Here is an 18665-nt window from a genome sequence, read left to right as displayed (position 1 = left end):
AGCTTCTGTCTTTGTGCGCCCTGCCCACTGCTGTAAGGAAGAGTTCTTTACATTCAACATACAGCGCCAAAGATGTGTGACAGAAGGTATCCATTGTAAAACAGTTTTCACTTATGGTTTGATTAAAAACAAACAAAAACAAAAAAATTAATTAATCCATATAGTTTATCTACATTAATGTCAGCTCTGTCATTTTTACAAAGTGAACATATAAAACATATCTTTTAATTTTAAGTGATGTGCTAATTCTGAAGGTTAAAGCATTAACGCACACAGATGCCAAAAGGCATTATGGGAAAATGATCCTCCATTCATCACTGGTTGGTTGGTTGGTTTATTTGTAAAAACCAACACACAAGATACTGTAATGTGTGTGTTGGTTTTTACAGATAAGTGTATTTGCAAATATGTAATTTTTTTCCATTCATTAGAAAAGCCCTGAAAATTCTGTTTAAGTGTGAGTCAGCACAACACATAGCAACCGTGGGATATTTGGGCGTTATTTATACTGCCACCCAGCAGATGGGTCAAAATGCATAGATCACTGCCATCTACTGGATGGCAGTGTGAATATCACACGGGCGCTATTTGTTGCGCTGAATCACACTTAACAAACAAAATTTTCAGTTTTGCAAATGCCTTTTTTTACAAATGGAAAAAATTACATTTATAAATACACATTTATTTGTAAAAACCAAAACACATGTTACAGTAACTTGTGTGTTGGTTTTTACAAATACATAAACCAACCAACCACACTCATTTTCCCATAATGCCTTTTGGCATCTGCATGTGTTAATGCTCTAACCTTCAGAATTAGCGCATTACTTTAAAATTAAAAGATATATGTTATGTTTTCACTTTGCAAAAATGAAGGAGTTGACATTAATGTGGATAAACTATCTGGATTAATTTGGTTTTTAACTCAAACCATAAGTGAAAACTGTTTTACTTTGAATGCCTTCTGCTACATGTCTGGGTCACTGTATGTTGAATGTAAATGACTTTTTTTGTAGTAGCTTGGCAGCCAGGCCCCTTTTGTTGGGGTAGAGTTGAGCTCAGCTCCTCACAGCTGTATGACTGCTGCAAAACATGTGACAGGAACCAGCATGTATGGTTTTGGGGTTTACAAATGTTTTTTGACCGTTTGGCTTTAGTAAATATGCCAGCAAAAAAAATACGTTAGCGGAACTAAATTTAGTGGAAGCGAATTGGTCAGCTGATGGTTTTCGAAGTTAGCTGAAAAGCTAATCTGCTAACAAAAAAGTTAGCTTTGCTAATTAGCGGTTACCGGATTAGCGGAACTGTGCCCACCACTGGGAGTGGCAATCATTTCATAAAGCGAAACTCTTATGCATTAAATGTTGTTTGTGCTGGGTGCCATTACATCACTAAATCTTTACAAGTAAAATAACTGTTGGCTAATATTTAGAATGCAGAATATGGAAGCTTTTTTAAAAATTCTATTGTGGATTTGTTTCCTACAGGCACCTAGTGAAGTTTGGCTGCATAAAACCATTGTGTGACTTGCTCACACTGATGGACTCCAAAATCGTGCAGGTGGCTTTAAATGGCCTGGAAAACATATTGCGAATTGGAGAACTGGAGGCTAAAAGAGGAGGCAGTGGCATCAACCCTTACTGTGCATTCATTGAAGAGGCCTATGGTAAGTGGGTTTTTTGTTTGTTTGTTTTTTCTTTTTTTAAAAACAAAGGGCCCTCAGAGTCTCATACTTGTAAAATGGTGTATTATTTATTGGGTGACAGTCAACCAATGGATGAGGGTGGTGTTAAATCTGAGTAGGGGTTGGTAGGTTTAGACCTTACCCATGTGAAGCATCTTGAGATGACTTTGTTGTGATCTGGGTCTGTATAAATAAACTGAATTAAATCAAGTGTGTGCGTGTCCCCTATCAAGTCTGCGTGCTCTTAAGTGGTGACTTTAATGTAGATTTACTGTGAACAGTAAATAAATCCCAATTTACTAGATTTGACACACACCCAGCTTAGCAACTACAAATCTAATTTTTAAAAATGTTGAAAGGGGAAAAATTTTAACAAATGTTTCTCCACAGTGTGGGATCAAAGATTACCCAGGATTTGCACTTACACCATCTTGAAGCAAAATCAACAAGGCTGGACAATACATAACATGTACTGCGTCTGCGTATTTGCGCATCACGGGAGTGATGCACATTCGAAACATTTAAAAATGGGCTTAAAATAGCATTGTCTCTGTTTTGTTTGCTTCTCCTCTCTGCACCTGGTCCTCTAGTTCCTTTCTGCAGGATTCGGGGTCAACTTGCTGTTTGTTCAAGTATCTGTACAGGCCACTTGAGTGGACAACATAGAATAGCAATCCCGCCCGCACCTCTATTCAGAAAGTTTGGAAGAATAAATGGAATTGGTTAACTTACTTTTTCACCCAAACTAGGAAACTAAAAGCCAAAGCATACGATCCACATTTGTGTTGAATCACTGCACATTTAACAAGACAGTACCACTTAGTACATCACATCACATCTCTTTTGACATTTTTATATGAATTAATCTAAGATTTCACAGATGGAATCTTCACCAAATTGCGATGCAGCACATGCTGATTTTTAGTCTGTATAAAGTGATGCTTTATGACCTGCTGTATTTTTCACAAAAATCAAACTTAAAATTTGCAAAATATTGAAGGTGGTCTGGACCACACATCACATGACTAAAGATAAACAATAAACATGCTGCAGAGTAAAGGTGCACTGACACTTGCACAACTTTAATCCATGCACTTGCACGCACATTGTAGTGACGACCCCACCCGCTGTGTTCCCAGCTGGACACCACGCTTTGTTCTACTGGCTGTCACACGTTGTGCACTGGATGCTGTGTATATAAAATTATACAAAATTATTTTGTACTGGATTAATCATTGTCTCTGCAAATTGGCTGTTGAAAACACCAACATCGCTTCCGGAATCACAGAGGAGCACTCCAGCAGCAGCTTTTCTGTCTCTCTCACACGCGCTGGATGAGGTGGAGTGGAGAATGCATTTGGAACCATCTAAAAAGGTAATTATTTGTAATGTTTACATTGTAATGGCTCGGTAAAACAGCTGCATGTTCGTTCCTTCTCATAAATAGCTGTATAAGTACTGTAATTATTATATGGTATGGGATTTTGCCAACTTCTGATTGGCCCATTCGCCACTTTCTGAGCTGTACCACATGCCGAGTTGACCGCTGGTGGAGCCGAGTAGACCGCGCGTGCAAAACGAGTACACCTCGCGTGCAGCGTAGTGCTAGCTAATCGAGCGACGCCTTCTACCGATAACCAACAATCAGATAACGCGATAAGACTTTATTGATCTCACAGTGGAGAAATTCACGTTACGTCAGAGCTTAAAAAAAAACCACACAAGATGAGTGCGAGTAGAGGAAAATGTGCATCAAACGACGTGTGCAAAGATAAGCAATAATAATAATACTTGTAACAATACAATAAAATAAGAAAATGAGGTAGAAATAAATTATATATACATGTGTGTATATATGCATATATAAACATGATTGGAGTTAAAAAATAGGGGTATCTTATTTACAGTATGTGAAGTGGAGTTAAGATGTGATAAGGTAACACTAGTGCTGGAATTTGTAAGCAAGTTGTTGTTACACATGATTTGTAGACAGATTAATATTGCACATGATTTGTGGACATTGCATGTGGTTATTTCACAGTGTTATTGTACAGTCTGACAGCAGCAGGGATGAACGACCTGCGGTATCGTTCCTTCTTGCACTGAGGGTGCCTCAGTCTGTCATTGAAGGAACTACTCAGCTCTACTACAGTCCGGTGCAGAGGGTGAGAGGAGTTGCCCATGATGGATTTGAACTTGGCTAAAACCCTCCTCTCAGCCACCACCTCCAAAGGGTCCGAGGACAGCCCAGGACAGAGCTGGACTTCCTGACCATATACAACGCCTATTTTGGCTGTCAGTTTGTTGACAAGATGGCAGAAGACAGGTTTGCGTCCCCTCCCCGCTCTCACCAACACATATACAGATGAAATTAATGACCCCATGACATCCCCCCTGACCAATATGTTCTAGTCCCTGGAACATCTTGCACAATGTCTTAGTACATATACCTTTGGGGTGGGACCACGAAGTTAGTCCTTTGGGACCGCTTCAGCTCAGGGGAAAGTGCGGCCCCTCCTCGGTCGCCCCCTCCCACTGGAAGCAAAAGTCCCCACATCGGCATGGGTGGCCCACTTGCGTGCCCAGTCAGATCAGGCAGAGAAGATGCATAGTGAAGACATGGCCGCAGGTTATTACGATGAGTAACCCGCTCAGGATGATCTTTGCCTTCAGGACGTACCTTGTAGACGGGACGTTCTGGGCGAAGTCTGCCAACAATAACATATGGTCTCTTTTCCCAACGATCACTCAGTTTACCCATCTGCCGTCTTCTATGGTCTCGCAACAGGACCCTCTCTCCAGGCAGCAGTGCAGTCTCCTTCACAGTACGATCATAGTCTTTTATTCTTCTGACCTGCTTTCTGGAGACTGTCAGCTCTTCTCTTATAACCATAAGCCAGCTGCTCCTGATGCTTGGCCACCCAATCTGTAAGTTCCATAGGAGCCTCCACTCCCAAGCCTCCCGTCAACAAATCCACTGGTGTCCTCATCAGGAAAGCAGGTGCATATCCTGTAGATTCATGAACAGTATTATTATAGGCCTGAATGAGTCCAGGTAAATACTCACCCCCACCCACCTCTGATGTTTTTCTACTTCCAGTGACCCAAGGAGGTTCAACACAGTCTGGTTTAACCGTTCACAAGCTCCATTCCCCATTGGATGATATGGGGTCGTTCGACTTTTCCGAAACCCCTATACCTGACAAAGTTCTTGTATTAGTCGAGACTCAAAATTGGGGCCTTGATCAGAATGCAATACTTCCAGGCAACCAAATGGCTGAATGACATAAGTCCATAGGGCGCGTGCTGTCGTAAGAGCAGTCTGATCAAATGTGGGTACTGCCCATGCAAACTTTGTGAACAAGTCGGTTATAACCAGTATGTTCTGGTATCGGTCAGTAGGGCGGCTCAAAGTCAAGAAATCTATAGCTTATGATATGCATTGGTGCTTTAGCAACGAGTGGTACCAAAGGGGCTTTACCTTGAGGTCCAGCCTTATGCAATACACAGTGTGGGCAAGCTTGAAGCCAAGCGGCAATCGTATCCTCCATCTGGGGCCAATAGAAATTCCTCCGCAGGAGAGCCATTGATTTCTCCAGCCCTGGGTGTCCCATCTGCTCATGGTACATAGTCCACAATGATTTCGCTTGTGACAGAGGGACAACAATCTGATGGAGAGTTTCTAATATTTGTGGGTCCAAGACAGTTCTGTACACAACCCCATCTCTCAATTCTAGCTTATTCCAGTGTCGTAACAAAGTTTTATCTGTGTGACCCAATAATTTCCTTTGTGTAGCATCCGGTAACATACCTCTTTCGATATATCCCCTGATCTTACACAGATCCAACTCCTCCCCCTGCAAACTCCGCCATTGCTCTGTATCCCATCCCTAGTCACTCACCAGGGCTTGTGAGAAAATGGCAGTCTCCATTGTTCCAACCAGCTGCTCCTGTCCTTCTGAATCTTGAGCTGGAATGGCTACAGGAAATCTAGAAAGGGCGTCAGCATTGGTATTCTCTCTTCCAGGACGATATCTGATGTGGTAGTCAAAACTGGCCAACTGTGCAACCCACCTTTGTTCAACAGCCCCCAACTTAGCAGTCTGCAGATGTACAAGCGGGTTATTATCTGTTACAACCACAAATTTAGCTCCCCAAAGATAGTCTTTAAATTTCTCTACAACTGCCAATTTCATGGCGAGGAGCTCAAGTTTGAAGGAGCTATAATTTGCATCATTACGCTCAGCTGGATGCAACTTCTGCTAGCATAAGCTATTACCCGCTCAACACCTCCCTGTTCTTGGGCCAACACAGCCCCAAGTCCGGTGTTACTAGCATCGGTGTAGAGGACAAATGGTAGCGTGTAATCTGCATAGGCTAAGATGGGGGCCTGCACTAATTCTGTCTTCAGCTGCTGAAAGGCTGCTTCACACTGCTCAGTCCATTCAACAGTAGGGGAATGATGACCCCTATTGCGACTGGTACCTTTTAGGAGTCCATTTATAGGTTTAGCAATCTTTGCAAAATCTTTTATAAATCGCCTATAGTAGCCTACAAACCCCAGAAATGAACGGACTTGCCTGACAGTAGTAGGGGGTTGCCAATCTGCCACCTTTTCTGGGTCCAGTGAAACTCCCTGACCGCTGATCACATGCCCCAGAATCTTCACCTGTGTCTGGAACAACTGGCACTTCTCAGGACGGAGCTTAAGACCATAATGACCCAGTGCCCGAAAAACTGACTCCAAGTGCTGAAGATGTTCTGAAAAACTTTTAGAAAAAACAATCACATCATCAAGGTAAACCATTACGGACTCTACTATCTGGTCCCCCAGACACCTCTGCATTAACCTTTGAAAGGTTGCAGGTGCATTACACAACTAGAACGGCATTATTTCAAACTCAAATAGTCCGAATGGAGTTGTAAATGCAGTCTTCCTCATGTCCCTTTCCGCTACCTCCACTTGCCAATAACCGCTGGCTAAATCCAAGGTGGAATACCACTCTGCATTAGTCAGACTGGTTAACGAGTCTTCAATTCTAGGCAGCGGTTAGGCATCTTTATGTGTGACACTGTTCAGCTTGGGATAATCCACACAAAATCGCCAAGATTCATCTTTTTTTTTTTTGAACAAGGACAATGGGGGCTGCCCAAGGGCTACAGCTTTCCCTAATCACCCCACCATACAACATGTCTTTTAAGAGGCTACGTATCTCCTTATAAAGGATCGGGGGTACCGGCCTAAACCTCTCGCGAATAGGATTAGAATCACCCGTTGGTATGGTGTGTTTTACAGCACCCGTCCGTCCATAATCCTCCTTGTGTGGAAAAGACATGGCTCCATCATCGCAGCAGTTTGTCCAATTGTTATTGTTCTTCCTCATTTAATCCATCCCCCTCAAAAGAAGGAAAAGGAGGGGCGGTTTCCATTACCTCCAGCTGTTCTGGAGAACCATCGACAAAGCCGACTTCCACGACCCCAGGACCCACTTCTACCACAGACAGCTCCTTCCCATCCCGCACGCTGTCAGGGTTCACTGCAGAGACAGTTCCCAACCTCTGGAACCTCTTCAGGGTAACAGCAAATGGTTGCACATTCCTAACCCTCACAGGAATACGCCCCCTTCCCACAGTTACCAAAGTTCTAGCCACTTCAACCCCTCCGTTCTCCCATAGGGGTTCAACCAGTGCAGTACAGTACTGATTATGGAAGGGCAGTGGGATTTTGGCCCACAAAGTCACTTCACTCTCTGCAGGTACACTTATGTTGGTGCGACTAGCTAATCTAGCAGTCACTTGCCACTGGTCAGCAGAAGAAACAGCATAGATACGTTGGCAATCTACAAAAACAGAGTCCCACTCTTTACCAAGCAGCGGCTTCGGGTGTTTTGAATACTACTTATATTTACTAAAAAGTTCCTCCCAACAGTCTCCAATTACATTCATTCCAAGGATAGCTTTACCTGCTCCAATACAATCATCCTTGGCCACTACAATGCCACATGCTGGCACCCGGACCCCATGAACCACAAAATTTGCCACCATGTAACCCACCCAAGGGATATCAAGCCCATTCACAGCCCTCAATGTTAACAAGGGTAGTTCTTTACACCCTTTAAGTCGCTCACTCCCAAAGAGGTTTCTACAGACACTCTCACTGAACATGGTTACTTGGGATCCAGTGTCTACCAAACATTTGACATTTACCCCATCTACTCCCACTTCTACCAGGGGACAAACACCTGTGAGCTTTACTTTAGGACTGTAATCAATTGGGTCACATAGGAGGGGTCCGGACACTTGACCCACAGTGGCCGGGGCACTTAAAAATCCTGACCAGAGGGTTTTGAAGAGCACCTACGACCGATATGGCCAACCTGTCCAGACAAACTGCATATAGGCCGACCCTGTGAATTCCACTTAAATTTAGCATGGTTACGAGCCACGTTCGGCCTTGGGCTTCTAGCTAGGTGTCATGGGGCATCAAAAGGGGATAAGACTGTGTTTCTTAATTCTTCTAAAATAGTCTTTGTCATAGTAGATATTTGCTCTTTCACATCATTCATTATTTCAGCACGCAATTGCTGCTTCCAATCGGTCACTAAACCAGGGCCTGGAGGTGCTCTACTCACCAATGCACAATCATATGGAGGCCAACATTCCCCTCGTTCTTCCTCCAAGGCCATAGCCTCTATTTTTACCTCCTCAAAGGTGAGCTCTGGCCTCTTCCGCACCTGCTGTCTATGCTCCTGGCGGATGGGACCCTCCCTCAGGCCCATAATAAACTGGTCTTGCAACACCAAACTCATGATATCTTTCTGCTTCAACCTGGAAAATAATTCCCGTAATCTTAGAGAAAAAGCTCTTAAAGGTTGATGAGGCTCCTGCCTACAATTATAGAACTGAGTTCTTAAAATGGAGATGTGTATTGTCTCCATAAAGTACAGATAGTGCATCAAAAATCTCCTTAGATGTACTTCTCTCAGAGCGATCTAAAGCTAAAATCTCTCGTTTGGCTACACCATCTAATAATCCCATGATAAGGTCTGTCTTCTGTGAATCTTTGATTGGTTGGAAAGTAAGCATAGTCTCAATTTGGCTACGCCATTCTCCAAAATAATCAGACTGTGCCCCGCTAAATTTTGATACCCAAGGGCCACCCATAAAAATGGCATCATCATGGCCTGCCCACTTAACTGCGCTTCGTCCTTTGACATGTTAATTTAATAGCAGTGGTGGGCACACTTCCCTCTCAGCCACAACCTGGGCAGACAAATAGGAATGTCAGGAAACAGGAAGATAGAGATAACGTGACTTCCACAATGAGGGCAAATACGCACAACATTCAGAGAGGAGAGGTACTTAGCTGAGAGGAGGGGGATTATCACACTCCTCCCCCACTGTTCCAACGGCACACGCCCGCTCTCTCTCTCGCTTTCTCTCTCTCTCCCCCTCTTTCCCCCGCTCGTCCGCGCTCTAGCTGCTCTCCCAAACTCCCAGGGGAAAAGGGGGGTGGGCTGCATAATGGCCAAACTGTGAATGGATTGGTCGACGACCGGTAAGAAACTCAGGCTCGTCACTTAAGGCAGGATTACTGCTTAACTTCACAGCAGTCACGCCAAACGCTAGCAACAAATAGCGCAAAGTCCAGCCGGACAAAGCATTAAAGAGGCACTTAGGTGAGAAGAGGGGGATTGGCAAACACTCCCCCTCCACCGTTCCCACGACGTGTCCTATCACTTGTTCCAGCGGTGTCCTTCCGTGCACGCTCAATCCGGTCCACTATCCTTCTGCCCTCGTGCCGCTCGGCGCCTGAAGACTCGCCATCTCGCTGCTGCTCCTCCACACTCTCTCTGAACTGCCCCACACACACCTATCCCTAATATTCCTAATTATCAAGGCGGGGTCGCAGTCACACACACACTCCCACATCAGCCCCTCCCCGCTCTCACCAACACATACACAGGTGAAATTAATGACCCCGTGACATCTCCATAGCTTCGCAGTTATCTATCCAAGAGGTGATATGTAAAGAGAGAATAACAGAGGGCCTAATACAGAACCCTGCAGTACCCATTATTTGACCAGTAATGTTCTTGTAGAAGACACATCGATATTTGTTATTTAAATATGGCCAGCATGAGAGAACCCAACCAGTAATGAGAAAATAATTTTTTCCTGACCTCTGCCTATGTGCTTGCTCAGGGGGTTGTGTAAGGTTAAACTGAATTGGATTGGTACGTACTTAAGCTGACAGACCTATGTGTTGTCCTATGATCTTCTAGGTCTGGACAAGCTGGAGTTCCTGCAGGGCCATGAGAACCAGGAGATTTACCAGAAAGCGTTTGACCTGATTGAGCGCTACTTCAACACTGAAGATGAAGACCCATCCCTGGCTCCAGCTGTCGATCTGCAGCAGCAGCAGTTTCTCTTCCAGCAGCATGAGGCCCCAATGGAAGGCTTCCAGCTATAATGTTAAACCCTCCCTCCCTTGTGCATCATCATCTGTCACTCTGCGCACTGCCACCAGCAAGGGCAACAAGCATAGATTTCCTTCTTTCTCTTTCCATTGTCAGAGAGATTGATTAAATCATTATTATTTAAAGTTTATTTCAACAGCACCTATGTGTGCATGTCTCAGATGATGGTCAAGTTCTACAGTCTTTTCAGCCAGTTTGTGGAGGTTTCACTTTCAGGTTTCGCCACTCTGTCTCCAGTGCTCCTCAGCATCTTAACCCCACCGACTGCTCAGGCCCAAATGTCCTCTACTGCCTCACAAAAAAGCACCCAGCAGATGCGACATGAATATTTACCCCCCCCCAAAATGAAAGGCCTGTCATACTCTCCGTGTTCCCGTAGGATTCTCGTGTTTATCTCTCTGAGTACATGGGAGTGGCTTTTCTGAAGCATTAATGACTCATGAGACAGACATGGACATGATTTTACACCCACACGTGAGTAGAGAATGATCTAACCTAAACACTGGACTGACAACAAGACGTTGACCACTAGCCGTGGTTGTTGTACTGAACTGCCCACAGTGGTGCCATGTGACCACTTCTGACACAAGGACTCACCGAACCTCTATGAAAGACACTTAAATGACTCAAATGGAGGCGCCCCAACTTGCTCTTCCTCAGCCATTGGAGAGGTGACCAGAAATGGACAAATTAGGAACTTTAACTCTGTTGCTAACGTGCTGAGCTTGTTGGCAACAAACCAGACTGCTTGCACATCCTCCTGGATCTCATATGCATTCCTTTACCCAGTAATGGAACTTCCACCTGCAGAGGCTCCATCTTTTGAAGAGCTTCGACTGCCTCCTGTTTCTTGTGATTACGCCCGTGGAACCATGGGATTTGGAGTCTTCCCTTGCACTGAGACAATTGGACAGACTTGGACACGACGAAACAAACTCATTAAACCTTTGAGTCTGTCCAATAGCAGACTGGTGGGACTTTTTATCATACTTTTGTTTCATTTGCAGCACTTTAGTTCAGGACTGATACCTGCTCATTAAGAAGATACAATAACTATTTAACTGGTGGATTACAGTGCTTTCCTTCCTGGGGAAGTGAGGTGTGACGAGGTGTGGTCTGCATCCTCAGTCCTCTTCTGGTATAGCAAGATTACAGTGTATGTCATTGTTTACCCTTTTTCCTAGGATTTGGAACATGTTGTGGACTGAAACTATTAGCACACTAACTAAAATCAGATCATTCTGCCTCAGCAAAGCTACAAAGGACGTGAGCTTGACAAAGTTTCAGACAAATCGGACTGAACTAGCTACTCGGCTGTGAGCAGTGCAGCACATTTAGTTTGTACTTTTCCAAGATGACTAACTTTTTGGATTGATAGTTTTAAAAGCACGGGGCCCTATTTTCATGGCACCACAAGCAGCGCGGTGACAAATTGGTTTTATTCGGGCACTGAAATGCGCTTTGTTTATTTTTCACGGTAAGGAGGAGCACAGGGTGCAGAAGATTGCTACAAATGTGTGTGTTTAATTCATTCGAGTCCAGGTCAGAACCCGTGGAAGAGCTTGAAGACATCTCGCATGTGCAAGATAAAGCCTTTGTTTATGTCAGTAAAACAAAATTAAAGTGATGTATAACAATTGTTTATACTGCATTGAAGCCATAACAGGTGCAGAGTTTAGGAAATGCACAAAAAAAATAGACAAACTTTAAGCTATTTGCACATGAACCATAAGGCCATCACCAGCCGCCGCACAACGTTGGTGCCTATTGGTAGTGAAGTCGGACAAGAAATGGAAAACTAATTACATCTGTAATCCAGAGTACGCAAAACTACCACGCTGTCAGCGATTACACACTGTGATGACAATATTGCAGTGATGTTGCGATCGCGTGTGCAACATAAAACTGGTCTTTTTATTGCATGTGTGAGAACATCATTGACTTTTGTATGTGTGTGTTTTTGAGAAACTATTTGTTGCCAAAAAATAGCTTTTTTAAATACATTTTGATAATTACAGCGAAATGGCAGAAATGTGTAAACTGATTAGCGTTGCCATCTAACCTATTTTGTATTCAATTAATCTCTTTATCACAGTCATTACAAACATGTTATCAAATGGTGAAAAGAAAAAAGTATTAAAGAAACTAGTAATGAAACAACAATAATATTCACATTTAAGAAGCTGAAATCAAAGCATTTGGCTTTTGTTAAATTATTCAGAATGATTAATCTGTTATGAAAATAGTCAATGATTAACCGTTGCAGCTTTAGAATTGGTATGTTCCAAATTATTGCTGTTGCTATTATTGCCTGTGTTGTAGAGTTATTATTTACCAATACACAAATTTTATCACTTTGTTGCAACCATAAAATTGAGATTCCAGTGTTGGTGCAAACAAACTCAAATATTGGTCTTTGCTGCCACTGTGTAGCAGTGTGTGTCACACTGTTTCATCTGCATGACATTAATTTCCCAGTCAAACGTTGCCACAATGGTTTAAAAGGTGGGTGTCTATTAATGGGGCTGGCAAAAATAATTAACCACTCCTTTGATTTATCAATCCAAGTCTCTGCATAGTGCTGCTGCATTATGTACAAGTTGATTATGGAGCTTGTGCCATTAAAATAGGGCCTATTGTCTATGTACAGGGGGTAGCATCTGTCTTTTTGTTGACAGTGCTATAACCCTGACGAGAAATCTTTCCAGATCATTTAAAAAGAAATCCAGATTAAAGTTGAAAGTATTGGTGATTATGTTAGATAGAAAAACTGAATGTTTACCAAGTCCTTATAACATTTCTTACTTTTGTCAGTCTCTGCAGGAGATTACCAGCGCTACATGTTCATTACTGTTAGTGTGTTGGGTTTGTGTAACTTTCCTTTATTTGCATAAATGCTGTTTAATGAACTGCTGTTGTCACTCTGTTCTAAATAACCGTTTACTAGGGCTGTTTATTCGTGCATATTGGAGCTGAATGCTAGTAATGACATTCAGATTTAGGGTATTTACATCCAAATCGAACTGTGTAGCAAGTGCAAGTTTTTAATCTGGGGAGTCTTTCCTTAATGTAGAAAAACCTTGACCAGATAAACACCTCCAGGGCTTTTCTGTGACAAAGTCAATAATGAAGATGAAATGGAGTAGATATTACAAGATGTATTTTGACATTTGGGATTCATTCATCAATTTCAGCCAGATGCTTCAACTGAAAGCTCTGTTACAAATCAGAGCTGGGATCACATTTGAAGTAAAATGATGTACAGCATACTGTGCATCTGGAAAGTATTCGCAGCGCTGCACTTTTTCCATATTTTGTTATGTTACAACTTTATTCCAAAATTGATGAAATCCCCCCCAGAATTTTACACACAATACCCCATAATAACCATGTGAAAGAAGTTTTGTTGAGGTGACATGCATCACATGTACATAAGTATTCACAGCCTTTGCCATGAAGCTTAAAATTGAGCTCAGGTGCATCCTGTTTCCACTGATCATCCTTGAGATGTTTTTACAGCTAAATTGGAGTCCACCTGGGGTAAATTCATTTAATTGGACATGAATTTGGAAAGGCACAGACCTGACTACATATAAGGTCCCACAGGTGACAGTGCATGTCAGAGCACAAACCAAGCATAAAGTCAAAGGAATTGCCTGTAGACCTCCAAGGCAGGATTGTCTCAAGGCAGAAATCTGGGGATGGGTACAGAAACATTTCTGCTACTTTGAAGGTCCCAATTAATTGGAAGGTTGGATCCACCAGGACTCTTCCAAGAGCTGGCCGCCCGTCTGAACTGACCGATCGGGGGGAAGGGCCTTAGAGAGGTGACCAAGAACCTGATAGTCACTCTGTCAGAGCTCCAGCATTCCTCTGTGGAGAGAGAAGCTTCCAGAAGGACAACACACTCTGCAACAATCCACCAATCAAGCCTGTATGGTAGAGTGGCCAGACAGAAGCTACTCAGTAAAAGGCACATGGCAGAACACCTGGAGTTTCACAAAAGGCACCTGAAAGCTTCTCAGACCATGAGAAACAAAATTCTCTGGCCTGATGAGACAAAGATTGAACTCTTTGGTATGCATACCAGGCGTCATGTTTGGAGGAAACCAGGCACCATTCCTACAGTGAAGCGTGGTGGCAGCATCATGCTGTGGGGATGTTTTTCCAGTGGCGGAAACTGGGAGAGTAGTCAGGACTGAGCGAAAGATGAATGCAACAATGTACAGCGACATCATGGATAAAAACCTGTTCCAGAGCGCTCTTGACCTCAAACTAGGGCGACTTTGTCTTTCAGCAGGACAGTGACCCTAAGCACACAGCCAAGATATGAATGTCCTTGAGTGGCCCAGCCAGAGCCCAGACCTAAATCTGATTGAACATCTCTAGAGAGATTTGAAAATGGCTGTGCACCGACACTCCCCATTCAACCTGATAGAGCTTCAGAGACACTGCAAAGAGGAATGGGAAAAACTGCCCAAAGATAGGTGCACCAAGCTTGTGGCATCATATTCAGACTGTAACTGCTGCCAAAGATGCATCAAAAAAGTATTGAGCAAAGGGTATGAATACTTATGTACTTGTGACTTATTTATTTTTTAATAAATTTGCAAAAATAAAAAAAGGTGTTAAAGGTTTGTTTTTTTTCTTAAATTTGCGAAGTTTAAACACAAAACGTCTTTCATCTTGTCATGGCGTGTTGTGGGTAGAATTTTTTTTTGGGGGGGGGGGACTATTTTACTCCATTTTGTAATAAGGCTATAATGTAAATGTGGAAAAAGTGAAGTGCCTTTAATACTTTCCGGATGCACTGTAAAACAAAGTGAATGTGCAATGTCACTTAGGTGTGAAAAAGTTCAAAATGGCACCATCTGAAGAACTGCATTATGGCCAAGTTGACAAGAAGTTGTCTTAAGAAGTGTCAAAAACATATGTCAGATTGTAATGAATATACAGGCTCAAAACAACGCAGCAAAAGTCAGTACAAGTATGCATGCACATGCTTCAATGTAATGTATAATTTTTAAAGCCTTTGGGGGGGGGGGGGGGGTTAAGGTTAAAGGAAACAAGACACTTTTTTTAATCGTTCTGATTAAAATTAAAGTGGGCTCACATCAAAAACAGCCTAGTGAGAGAAGATTCTATGAGCCAGTTCATAACTGGAGTTACAGGTTTCTGTGGATGCGATTGAAGAAACTGGTTATGGTGTGATGTCTGCGGCTTCACTAATCACAGCTTCATGGCAGAGTAGCACAAAGTGGGCCGTTTTTTAATTTTCCCTTCTGGCAAAGTGCAGCTGAAATTTGACTTTGTTAATTTTATTTATTTGCACACACACACACACAATGGGGTAAAAAAGTATTAAGTCAGTTCCTGATTGTGCAAGTTCTCCTACTTAGAAAGATGAGGGAGGTCTGTAATTTTCATCATAGGTACACTTCAGCTGTGAGAGACAAAATGAGAAAAAAAAATTCTAGGAAATCACATTGTAGGATTTTTAAAGAATTTATTTGTAAATTATGTTGGAAAATAAGTATTTGGTCACCCACAAACAAGATTTCTGGCTCTCACAGACCTGTTACTTCTTTAAGAAGCTCTTCTGTCCTCCACCTGTTACCTGTATTAATGGCATCTGTTTGAACTTATCTGTATAAAAGACACCTATCCACAGCCTCAAACAGTCAGACTCCAAACTCAACCATGGCCAAGACCAAAGAGCTGTCAAAGGACACCAGGAAGAACATTGTAGATGTGCACCAGGCTGCGAAGAATGAATCTACAATAGTCAAGCAGGTTGGTGTGAATAAATCAATGTGGGAGCAATTGTAAGAAAATGGAAGACATACAAGACCATTGATAATCAACCTCGATCTGGGGCTCCACGCAAGATGTCATCCCATGGGGTCAAAATGATCATGAGAATGGTGAACAAAAATCCCAGAACTACATGGAGGGACCTGATGAATGACCTGCAGAGAGCTGGGACCAAAGTAACAAAGGCTACACACTATGCAGGGAGGGACTCAAATCATGCAGTGCAAAGCGTGTCCTGGCCCGTCTGAAGTTTGCCAGAGAGCTTATGGATGATCCAGGACAGGATTGGGAGAATATCATGTGGTCACATGAAACCAAAATAAAACATTTTGGTAAAAAAAAAAAATTAACTCATGGTGTTTGGAGGAAGAAGAATGCTGAGTTGCATTTCAAGAACACCATACCTACTGTGAAGCATGGGGGTGGAAACATCATCCTTTGGCGCTGTTTTTCTGCAAAGGGGACAGGATGACTGATCTGTGTTAAGGGAATAATGAACGGGGCCATGTATTGAGATTTTAAGCCAAAACCTTCCATCAGTGAAAGCATTAAAAATGCAACGTGGCTGGGTCTTCCAGCATGACGATCCTAAACACACCGCTCGGGCAATGAAGGAGTGGCTCTGTAAAAAGCATTTCAAGGTCCTGGAGTGGCCTCACCAGTCTCCAGACCTCAACCCCATAGGGAAATTTGTGGAAGGAGTTGAAAGTCTGTGTTGCCCAACACAGCCCCAAAACATCACTGCTCTAGAGATCTGTATGGAGGAATGGGCCAAAATACCAGCTACAGTGTGTTCAAACCTGGTGAAGACTTAGAGGAAACGTTTGACCACTGTCAATGCCAACAAAGATTGTTACAAAGTATTAAGTTGAACTTTTGTTATTGACCAAATACTTATTGTCCACCATAATTTACAAATAAATTCTTTAAAAATCCTACAATGTGATTTTCTGGATTTTTTTTTTCTACTTTTGTCTCATAGTTGAAGTGTACCTATGATGAAAATTACAGACCTCTCTCATCTAAGTAGGAGAACTTGCACAATCAGGGACTGACTAAATACTTTTTGGCCCCACTGTGTCAGGGAGACAGACACCCTCTCTACTTTTAAGATTAGGCTTAAAACTTTCCTTTTTGCTAAAGCTTATAGTTAGGGCTGGACCAGGTGACCCTGAACCATCCCTTCGTTATGCTGCTATAGACGTACACTGCTGGGGGGTTCCCATGATGCACTGTTTCTTTCTCTTTTTGCTCTGTATGCACCACTCTGCATTTAATCATTAGTGATCGATCTCTGCTCCCCTCCACAGCATGTCTTTTTCCTGGTTCTCTCCCTCAGCCCCAACCAGTCCCAGCAGAAGACTGCCCCTCCCTGAGCCTGGTTCTGCTGGAGGTTTCTTCCTGTTAAAAGGGAGTTTTTCCTTCCCACTGTAGCCAAGTGCTTGCTCACAGGGGGTCATTGTGACCGTTGGGGTTTTACATAATTATTGTATGGCCTTGCCTTACAATATAAAGCGCCTTGGGGCAACTGTTTGTTGTGATTTGGCGCTATATAAAAAAATTGATTGATTGATTGACTGTGTGTGTGTGTAGAAAAATTTGTCCATTGTTGTCAGAACTGAATCATTTACGAGGTCTATTAGATAATAAACCGACTCTTTAATTTTTTTTTTTAACTATATGGATTTGAATGACGTGCGATTACACCAATGATGCTTGAGCCCTCGTGCGCATGCGTGAGTTTTTTCACGCATGTCGGTGACGTCATTTCGCTGTGGGCAGGCCTTGAGTGAGATGTGGTCCCGCCCTCTCAGCTGAATTCCTTTGTTTCACACGCTGCTCGAGACGGTGCACGTTGCTTTATCAAAATTTTTTCTGGACCTGTGAGGAATATCCGAGTGGACACTATTCGAGAAATTAAGCTGGTTTTCGGTGAAAAGTTTAACGGCTGATAAGAGATTATGGGGTGTTTCTGTCGGTGTAAGGACTTCCCACGGAGCGGGACGTCGTGCAGCACTTCCAGGCGCCGTCGTCGGCCTGTTTCTACCTGAAAACATCCTAATTTAAGGCTTAATTCACCCAGGACGTCGTGAGAGAACAGAGAAGATTCAGAAGAGGCCGGCATGAGGACTTTATGCGGACATTTCACTGTTTAAGGACATTTTTTAATGAAAGACGTGCGCGCAAATTCGCCGAGTCATTTCCGTGACGACTCGGCGAATCTGTGTGCGCCGCGACAGGAAAAACACCTCCGTGTTGAAAACCATTTGTAAAATTCAGGCGGCTTTTAATGGCTTTCAACAAGTGAGTAACTGAGAAATTGTTTAACAGCTTGGGCATGTTCCAACTTGCCCGTTAAGGTTTCCAACGGAGGTATTTTTCCTGTCGCGACCCTCCACGGTCGGGTCCGGCCCGACATGCGACTCTGCCCGCACGTTCTTTCATTACAAAATGTCCGTTAACAATGGAATGTCTGAATAAACTCCTCATGTCGACTTCTTCTGAAAGTTCTCTGTTCTCTGACAACTTCCTGGGTCAACAGAGCCTGAAATGTGGAAGTTTTCAACTTGAAACGGCGAGACGCTGCCGCCTCGAAGCGCAGATCGCCGTCGGGTGCCATGGGCCGTCCTTACGGCGACACTACCAGACCAAAATCTCTCATCAGCCGTTAAAATTTTTACCGAAAA

General features: G+C 43.1%; 1 protein-coding gene across 1 annotated transcript in view; it reads left to right on the top strand.

Annotated features, from left to right (window-relative positions):
- kpna1 (karyopherin alpha 1 (importin alpha 5)) overlaps positions 1-13073 on the top strand; it is an 80523-nt gene extending 67450 nt beyond the window's left edge. The window contains exons 13-14 of the mRNA XM_034169475.1: positions 1488-1666; positions 9970-13073. Of these exons, the coding sequence (XP_034025366.1) occupies positions 1488-1666; positions 9970-10157 (367 nt within the window). The 3' untranslated portion in view covers positions 10158-13073. The remainder of the gene's footprint in view (positions 1-1487; positions 1667-9969) is intronic.
- The last annotated feature ends 5592 nt before the right edge of the window (positions 13074-18665 follow it).

Source organism: Thalassophryne amazonica, chromosome 1, assembly GCF_902500255.1.
Source record: "Thalassophryne amazonica chromosome 1, fThaAma1.1, whole genome shotgun sequence".
Taxonomy (NCBI): domain Eukaryota; kingdom Metazoa; phylum Chordata; class Actinopteri; order Batrachoidiformes; family Batrachoididae; genus Thalassophryne; species Thalassophryne amazonica.
Note: the sequence above shows the minus strand (reverse complement) of the source record. Positions and strands in the feature narration are given on the sequence as shown.